Source organism: Onthophagus taurus, unplaced genomic scaffold, assembly GCF_036711975.1.
Source record: "Onthophagus taurus isolate NC unplaced genomic scaffold, IU_Otau_3.0 ScKx7SY_16, whole genome shotgun sequence".
NCBI classification, from domain to species: Eukaryota; Metazoa; Arthropoda; class Insecta; order Coleoptera; family Scarabaeidae; genus Onthophagus; species Onthophagus taurus.
The window spans coordinates 2,674,063-2,684,494 of NW_027248941.1; the positions used below are offsets into that span (position 1 = coordinate 2,674,063).

The window sequence follows — 10,432 nt, forward strand, 5'->3', positions numbered from 1 at the left end:
TTTTTCTGACTGTTGCTTACCACTTGGTATGTCTCTAGTTCAATTGCAGACATTTTCTCAAAGTCTGGAATCTTGTCAGTAATTCCATTTTGATTACGTCTTTATTTATTTATTTATTTTACTTCCGAAATTACAGGGTTGCCCCTAATTACAAATTTCAGAACTTAAGTCTACTAGTACATAATATAACCAACAAAAATAACAAAACAACCAAGATCAAGCATAAATGTTAATTAACCCATCACAGAACGCGCGGAGGATATATTGAACCAAAACTTTAAAAAATGAACAGAATAACATCACAAATTACAGAATTCAATGACAAAAATCAAGTTTGGCTACTGGGTGGCTGCAGCACTTATCAAAGGTGTCAAATGTTGTTTAAACGATCTAATACCAATGCCAAACAGAGGTATGAAGGAAGAAGCCGACAGTGTGTTGTACAGTGAAAGGATTCTAATAAGAGGAGAATTTCGTCTCAGTTCAGTTGAAAACCGAGGAATATAGAAAAGATTCTTTAGCCTACCACAATATGCAGGCGCATAGAAACCAATATTTTCTAATATTAATGGAGCATTTATACTATTATTCAACATTTTATACAGAAAACAGAGTGATATAATTTTTCTTCTGAGAGACAACCTGGTGATCTTAAATAATTTGCGTGCAAATTCGTACGATCTAAAACCAATGAAAACACGGAATTTTTTGTAGTAGAGATACCTAATGAATTTATTTTGAATAGTTTCTATTAAATTAGAATAAAGAATTGACCTGGGATCCCATACTATTACCGCATATTCCAGCTTAGATCGCACTAAAGAATTGAACAGTAATTGCAGCGTCTGTAAGTTTGAGAAACTGTACCCATTTCTAATGACAAATCCTAAGAGACGCAAAGCTGTGGTTGCTGTGGCTTTAATATGTTCAGCAAAGCATACACCAGGCGAAAACAACACACCCAAGTCTCTCTTTTTAACAACACACCTCAAATTCACATTATTTATTTTATATTTAATTTAATTTGCCCAAAAAGAAATATACATATAAAGTATATACATATCATATATACAGGGTGGTTCAGTTTTTAATCGGGAAACTTGACTAGGACGTAGTACTTGCCAAAATAACACAAGTTTTTTATATAAACGTAGGGTCGCAACTCGTTTGTTTTCGAGTTATGAGCTGTCAAAGTTAAGCCAAAAATTTACATTTTGTTTTGTATTTCGGCTGTAAGTAAACCGTAGAATTTGAAACTTTGTACGTATATACCACTGGTTAAGAACTTATTTTCAAGCATACCTTAAACTTCCCTAGCACCTTCTAAGGGGATGAAATTCACCACCCCCTTGATTTTTTTATAAGAACTTTTTAACGCTATGGAATATTAACATAAAAAAATATGGGTTATAAAGCTCATTCTTTAGTGGTATTTTTTGTTTCTTTAGTATTTTCCTTAAAGTTAATAGTTTCCGTGTAAAAAAATAAAATATCGTGCCGTGTACTGCTATGTGCCGCCATGTTTAGCAAAAATTATTCGAAAAGTTGGCTTTGAGAACTTGTAAGTTTCATTTACGGTGAATCCTCACAATTATTGATGATTATTAATAATTTTTGACTGTTATTAAGCAAGAGTATCAATTTTTGAATATTGTTTAAAACAACGTAATTTGAAAAAAATCAAATGTGTTATGAATTTCATCCCGTTAGAGGGCGCTAGGAAAGTTTAAGGTATGGTTGAAAATATGGTATTAGCCAGTAGTACATACATACAAAATTTCAAATTCTACGGTTTACTTATACACGAAATAAAAGATAAAATGTAAATTTTTGGTTCAACTTTGACAGCTCATAGCTCGAAAACAAAAGAGTTGCGACCCTATGTTTATATAAAGAACATGTGTTATTTTAGCAAGTGCTACGTCCTAGTAAAGTTTCCTGATTAAAAACTGAACCACCCTGTATATATATATAGGGTACAGCATAGCTGATTACTAGAAAACCAAAAATAAATACATATATATCAAAGTAATAACCAACAAAATAAAAATAATTAAACTTAACATTTTGATTCTTGTTCCTCAAGAAGCTTGCGCTTCAAGGTGCATTTAAACGATCTATTAGATTTCAACTGAAAAACATCTGAAAAGCAATTATAAATTGTAGGTGCTCTGTACGCAAAGCTACCACAAAATTTAGCAGATTTATGTTTGGGAATCGTCAACAACTTCGTTTGTCTTAGATTAACATTATGTATTTGCGATCTTGGTACTAAGATACAATATAAATAATAAGGCAATTTGTAAAATATTACATTGTATAACATAACAGCTAGCAAGAGTGTACATCTAGGTTCCATTTTTAAGATAGAATATCTTATGTAATAGGGGGTAACATGTTCTCTACGATCAATCGAGTATGAAAACCTAAGTCCGCTGTTCTGAAGTATTTGAATACGATTTTTTAAAGTAGCTGATAGAAAATTGTAGTAAACGTTACTACAGTAATCAAGTTGACTTAGAATTAAGGAGTTAACAAGTCTCCATTTCAATTGTGGTGACAACAATGACTTAAATTTATATAACGATTTTAACTTATAGTAGCACACACCAATTTTCTTATTTACATGTTCCGCAAAATTAAGATTACTGTCGACAGTAAGACCTAAGTTGTTGGTCGATTCAGAGAACGCTAAGACAGTTCCATTGAGGTGGATAGGAACCGATAAATTATTGATTGCTCTTCTGCGAATGTTGGCCGACCCGACACACATACATATATTTTTTTTCGCGTTAAGAATTAACCCAAATACAAATTCTATCGGCCTCTTCCTCAATGTATACATCATTGACTCACATTTAGACACATTAAAATGGAGCTTGTTGAGCCGACACCAATTAAATACGTTATCTAAACCAGACTGTAAGGATCGGCAGTTAAGTCGTGTACAGTTGTGAATATCTTCAGATCGTCCGCAAAGAGTAAGCATCTGGTTGAGTTAATTACCAGGGGCAAATCATTTATAAATAACAAAGGTCCCAGATTACTACCCTAGATTAGATCAATCCCCAACATATCTGATACTGTGTTGTGCCAGCTTGTGCAGAAGCGTATCATGATCGAATGCTTTTGTAAAATTCGTGTAGATAACATCCACTTGAGCTCTAGCATCCAATGCTTTGGAAACGTAATCCGTAAAGATAAGTTAAGTTGGTCTCCACAGAGCGACCAGGAATAAATCCATGCTGATTAACATTCAACGAAAGTTTTACTTGATTGAAAATCCTGCGATAAATCAATTGTTCGAAAAGTTTAGCAAAACAGGAGATTACCGATATAGGTCTATAATTTCCTACATCGCCAGAGGGGCCAGATTTGTGAATCCAAACATTTGGAAATGTATTCGTCACAAGTGATAAATTAAAAATTATGTATAATGGCATTACAAAGACATCTGGTCCCTCTGTACGTTTAGATTTAAGCTTATTTATGGCATCACCAATTTCATTCATTGAGAAGGATTCCAAGTTGAACAAATGGAATGAGTTATTGTTGATAATGTCATCATAGAACGAAAGAGAATAATTCGACGTTGAACCATAAACGGACTTAAAATGATTTGCAAAAGCAGATGCGATATCTTAGAAGCAAGAGGAACTCCGTCGGAACAAAACTGACTCTGGTTAAAGTTATCCCTTTTGCTACCAATAAAATTCCAAAATGCCTTCGGATCAGCTACAATATTATTTTCAACATCTCGTGTATAATTATTGTAAGCTATTGCAGTGTCCCGCTTGACCCTGGCCCTCAGTTCTCTGTATTTATCCAAATGGTACGAGGAATCTTTTCTGTGTTTAAAATGGAAATCCTTAGCCTTAATATCTTTTATTATACATTGATTAAAAAAATTTACGAGCCCCAACTTGCTTTTTCGGGACACAATCAGCTAAGATATCATATAGAATATCATAAAATACAGCAACTGCATCATACGAACTCAAAAAAGAAAAATCCGTATCAGTTAAACGTCGATATAAAAGCATGAAATCCGCATTCTTGTAGTCCTTCATGTAATGTGTTGGTAAAGTTAATTTATTTGCGGGTTTGCAAGATAATTTGATTTCTAGACAAGGGTGGTAAAGATCTTCCTCCACAAATGGCAAATCAAAAAGGCCAACATCAAGCGCAACATCTGACAAAACTAAATCCAAGGTTTTTCCCTGTACGTTTGTTATACTGTTGTGCGAGTTGCAATTGCAAAAGCTAAGAAAGTCGCCAATTACATTGTATTTCACACTGTTGACAGCAAAAAAATCAAAGCCGGACTCGTTCACCAAAGGCAAATTAAAATCACCTAAAATTATAAACTTGGCATCATGCGCCATATACAGGGTGTATCTGAATGACTGCAACAAACTTCAAGGGTGATTCTTTAGTGAATTTTAAGGGTACTTTGATATATAGGTAGGTTGAAAGTACAAATAGGGTCAAAAATTATGAGTTAAACATATTCCCCAAATTTCATTTTCCTAGCGTTTATGGTTTTTGAAAAAAAAAAAAATTTTACCAAAATTTTCCGCCATTTTTGGAGGGTTGTAGCTCATCCTAACATTCCTTCACGCTATAATTTGGGTTCAAAAGAAAACCGACATTCCTTCACGCTATAATTAGTGTTTAACAACAAAACTAACCTATCCTAACATTCCTTCACGCTATAATTGGAGTTTCTTCACGCTATAATTTGGGTTCAAAAGAAAGTCGACATTCCTTCACGCTATAATTAGGGTTCAAAAGAAAGCCGACATTCCTTCACGCTATAATTAATGTTTGTAAACAAAACTAACCTATCCTAACATTCCTTCACGCTATAATTGGAGTTTCTTCACGCTATAATTTGGGTTCAAAAGAAAGTCGACATTCCTTCACGCTATAATTAGGGTTCAAAAGAAAGCCGACATTCCTTCACGCTATAATTAATGTTTGTAAACAAAACTAACCTATCCTAACATTCCTTCACGCTATAATTGGAGTTTCTTCACGCTATAATATGGGTTCAAAAGAAAACCGACATTCCTTCACGCTATAATTAGGCTACCAAAACAAAACTGACCTATCCTAACATTCCTTCACGCTATAATTGGAGTTTCTTCACGCTATAATTTGGGTTCAAAAGAAAGTCGACATTCCTTCACGCTATAATTAGGGTTTCAAAACAAAACTAACCTATCCTAACATTTCTTCACGCTATAATATGGGTTCAAAAGAAAACCGACATTCCTTCACGCTATAATAAGGCTACCAAAACAAAACTGACCTATCCTAACATTCCTTCACGCTATAATTTGGGTTCAAAAGAATGCCGACATTCCTTCACGCTAATATTAGGGTTTCAAAACAAAACTAACCTATCCTAACATTCCTTCAGCCGAAGTCGCCCATGGTTCATATATAATAATAATAATAAATGACTTTATTCAGACAACAATACAGGATTTACAATTATAAGTACCTTGAATAGGCGAAGTTCAGTCGAAGACTGCTTTTCAACTTAACCAAAGTAGAGTAAAAAAAAACAAAAAATGTTGAAATTAAATTGTACTGTAACACTAGAATAATTATAATTATAAAGCTGGTGCGTTGAACGGAAAAACAACAAAATTGAGAAAAAAAGAAAATAATAGTAAAAATAATATTAACAATAATAACTGAAATCAAAAGTTAAGTGCGAAGTGAGGTTAACAGTTCTATAGTAACATAACGATGTAATCAGGCTACAACCAATAGAGCCACAAGCAACAGACGCTCACACATGTTCGACCCGGCCACCAAGTAAGAGGTTGCGATATTGTAATTTAAATCTGTTAACTTTTAAACATTGTTTAAGTGTAATAGGAAGATTATTCCAAACTTTTGTGATTTGGTACGAAAAGCATTTTTAAAAAAATTCATGTACGTGAGTAGGAGGCGTTAAAGTTCCCTTAAACCTAATGTTCAAAGTGTGTACGTCGGATCGGGTCATAATTTTGTTGTATAAGTAGGGTGGTTTCTCTAATCTAATGATTCTAAAGTACAAGCATGCAGAATGTAATACCCTTCGATGTTTCATGTTTAACCATCCCACATCCAATAGCTTATGACCGACACTTTCTCTACGGCGAATACCAAAAATTAATCTTAAGCACGAATTTTGTACTTTCTGAATTTTCCTGGTTGCAACCAATTACAAAAATGGAGAATATACAACATCACAATAATTGAAATGTGACAGTACAAGTAACTCACATAACATCATTTTCATCCTTTTGTTTAAAAGACGTCGGCTATTGTATATTAGTTTTAAATTAATATATAATCAAAGTACCCTTAATATTCACTAAAGAATCACCCTTGAAGTTTGTTGCAGTCATTCAGATACACCCTGTATATGTTTATTTGCACGTTTATCATTAATTCCAATTAATATTTGATTTATGACTTACATTTTTATAAGCAGAGGCAGTAGCTTATCTAAACAAAGCATTAATTGCTGCATCCTATTCTGTATTAATGTATTTTTGGAAGCCAAGACAATGGTTCAAGTATTACAAAGCAATAACTAAAGGTTTTTTAGTATTAATATATCTTTAGAAGCCGAGGCAGCTATGCTGCTGAGGCAGTGGCTCAAGTATTACAACACAAGAAGTAAAATTTTTGTTCTGTATTAATATATCTTAGAAACCGAGGCAGCTATGCTGCTGAGGCAGTGTCTCAATTATTACAACACAATAAGTAAAGTTTTTTGTTCTATATTAATACAGGGTGTCTCACGTAACTGGTTCGTTAGAACTTTTTCATCTTGCACTATTCGTAGAGATTTGAAAATTTGGTAGCATGGGTTGTTCATTCGGAACTTTCGATCTAAAATATTTTCAAGATCCCATACTACCAAAATTTCAAAACTGTACGAATACTGGAACCCATAAAAGTTCTAACGAACCAGTTACGTGAGACACCCCTGTATAGCTTAGAAACCGAGGCAGCTGTGCTGAAGAGGCAGTGGGTTTTTTCTTACAAAGTAATAAAATAACGTCTCTTTTCATTATTAATTTTTTTACAGGCCGAGGCATTAGCTTTGGTATTACAAAACAATAACAACCAGATTGTCTTACACATTAATATATTTTAAGAAGCTGAGAGTTGTGTTACTGAAGTAGTAGCTCTAATATTACAAAGCAATAAGAAAAGATATATGTCATTACAAGTCGAGGCAGTAGCTCTAATATTACACAGAAATGAAAACATGTGGTATTAATATACAGGTGTCTCAGCGAGACTGGTCATTAGACGTTTCTGGGGTTCTGGCGTTGAGAAGTATTATCAATTACGTTCTCTTCGACTAAAATATTTTCAAATTTCTAGCACTTCCGATTATACAGGAAGTCGCCACATACTTTATTTTTTTTAAATGAAACACCTGTATATTTTTACATATTTGGATTTGTCTGTTTTCAATGCTTATGAATAACTTTACTTTCTGCAATTTGATTCGGCCGTTCTTGAGTTATTCGAACTTTTCTGGAAAAACCTGCTCCAGCAGACATTGTTCAAAAAATCAGAGAACATTCAATTTTTGAGATATCAATTTAGGATTCAGAACATGCTTAAGCAACATGATGGAGTATGTTTTGGTGCTAAGAACGGCTGTCTAGATCGTTTGGTCACTTTACTATGGCACGTTAACTTTTCGAAATTTTGAAGTACTATAACTTAATTTTTTTAAATGGCACCCCTCATATTTTATTACTTAGTCGTCTTCGGCGTCTCATTTTACATATTTTTTACTCGATATGTCTTATACCTAACATTAATAGTTTGGGAAATAATTAGGGTTTTTTGAAAAATGCACACATATGGATATTTAGCCTAGTGTGCCATGGAAAACAAGCCTTCTCAATGAGTTCTTGTCAAAGACTCACTTGTTTATGTCACTTGATGGATGTGAGCTAATAATTATCTGTTAGGTCAGTTTGAATTCTCAACTTTTTATTTTGGTCAGAAACGTCTAAAGACCGGTCTCGCTGAGACACCCTGTATCTTTAGAAGCCAATGCAGCTTTACTGCCTTTTATTCAGTACAATGTACTAAAAAAAGGTTTCTTTTCTATACTAATATGTTATAAATCTTTATACATTCTATTTCCATGGCTACATGGTAGTATTATAAGCGGCACATTCGCATTAAGAAAATAATAATGTATCCCCTAGTACCTCAAATCTTAATAACATGTTGATACAGAAAGGAAACCCTTACTTATTATTTTCTAATAAAAAAGCTACTGCCTCAGCAGCACAACTGCCTCGGCTTGTAAAAATATATTTCTTACTTAATGTTTTATTTACTTGAGCTACTGCCTCGGCAGCAAAGTTGCCTCGGCTTTTAATAATATTTGCGGTGTTATTACAAGCTTTGATACCTTGGCTAGTATTTAGTGATATAGGAAACCTTTTGCTCAACTTTCCAATCAACCTAATGCAATTACAGACTTCTTTTTTCCATTTAGCTTCGTTTCGATACAATTTTAGACGTTTTCTTGAAATTTGAAAAGAATTTTTTGCCAAATGCTGCTTTGGCATTGCAATTCCAGACTTATTTATGCACTTAGAAGCAAAACCAAAGCTACCCCAGACTGTTTTTGGCACCATGACTCATACTCAATTAGAAGCAAAACTTTTTCACCAACTCTCCAACCACCCCAGTGCAATTTCAGACTTCCACATTTCTATATAACATCAATCTCTGGCCCAGTTCTATTTTAGACATTTTCTTGGAACTTGGACTTTGCTCAGATCGATACTAAATGATTTTGCAATTCCAGACTTATTTACAAAGTGGGAAGCCAACTTCAGATTTTTTTTGCCCCCATGAGAAATACTCAATTGATTCATTTATCCCAATGCAATTTCAGACTGCCCATATTTGATTTAAAGTCATCTCCACGCAATTTTAAACTTTTTCTTGCAATTTGAACATGCCCCAGTTCTATTTTAGACATTTTCTTGGAATTTGAACTCTGCCAAAAGTGTGTCTAAATGATTTTTTCGCAACGTTCTGCTTTGGCATTGCAATTTTATTTTTTTTTTTGACACCATGACTTATATAGTTGTTTTCTTCAACTCTTTATTCATACCAGTACAATTTCATACCTCCTCTTTTCCATTTAGCATCATCTTATCATAATTTTAGTCATTTTTTTGGTAATTTAAACTCTGTCCAAAGTATGTCTAAACGATTTTTTGCCACATACTCCTTTAGTTTTTGCAATTCCAGACTTAATTATGAACTCAGAAGCAAAACCAAAGCAATTTTTTTAACACCATGACCTATAGTCAATGAAAAGCAATACTTTTTCATTACCTTTAGAATTCCCCTTTTCAATTTAGCACCATCTTAGCGCAATTTTAATCATTTTTGGAATTTGGACTTTACCCAAAAAGTGTCTAAACGATTTTTTTGTCCTTTGTATTCCAATTCCAGACTTATTTATGAAATAAAAACCGAGACCATTAAAGAAAAATCGTTTAACGTGTTAAAAAAATTTGTTTTTAATATTAATACATTTTTCCATATTTTTATAAGGTATACTAACGGTGTCCTTGTCGATCCTATAAACACGGCTGCAATGCAACACGCCTTAGCTACAAACCAGACTCCTTTTGCCCTCCTTCGGCCTTTAAACGGCATCCCCGTCCTAGTTAGAGTACTTGCAGCTGGTGATAAACAGGTTTTAAATCATTAATCATTTATTTCGAAATTAATTTTTAACTCAATTTTTAACCCAATCCTTTTTTATTTAAGATGCTCGTTCCTGCAACTGCTGAAGACCTTAAAAAGCACGGCCAAATCACGATTACGGAGAAGCCTCAAGATGATCCCGATTCAACCGCGGCCGTTATTAAAACGGATACGGAAACTAACCCCGATGGTAGCACGGTCCAAATTAAAATTCCGGTTGTTGCAACTGTAGTTCAACGTTGTGGGAAAGATGGAAATATGTGCATGGATGTTGAGAGTCCTGGGCCGAGTTCTGATACGCTCCAAGATGCTAGTTATTTAGTCAAAGCGAATCAAAATCTAGGCGATCAAGGTTTTATTAAAAAAAAATATGGGGAATTAAGTTTAATTAAAATTTGTTTGTAGGAATTAAACCCAACGAGAACACCATGGCTGTTTTAAATTCCAACGATGTCCAATTTTTCGATTTAACCCCAAAAAACGCAAACAATTTTAATTTTGACTCAACAGTGGTTGATGTTTTTAACCAAAATCATCTTCAATTCACTGGGGAGGTTATCCAATTGGATGAGGCTAACAATGAGTTAAATAACGAAGTTGGTTGTATTTACTCTGAAGAGATGTTTGGAAATAACGTTTTTGAGGTTATCTTTAAATTATT

At 33.7% G+C, this 10,432-nt stretch overlaps 1 protein-coding gene across 3 annotated transcripts in view; it reads left to right on the plus strand.

Annotated features, from left to right (window-relative positions):
* Positions 1-10,432, plus strand: part of LOC111417674 (uncharacterized) — a 53,670-nt gene that overhangs the window by 43,046 nt on the left and 192 nt on the right. For 2 of the 3 annotated variants that reach the window (XM_071201066.1, XM_023050027.2), the window contains exons 8-10: positions 9,616-9,760; positions 9,835-10,123; positions 10,177-10,432. In XM_071201066.1, coding sequence (XP_071057167.1) covers positions 9,616-9,760; positions 9,835-10,123; positions 10,177-10,432 — 690 coding nt within the window. The remainder of the gene's footprint in view (positions 1-9,615; positions 9,761-9,834; positions 10,124-10,176) is intronic. The other variant, XM_023050034.2, reaches the window with a different exon arrangement.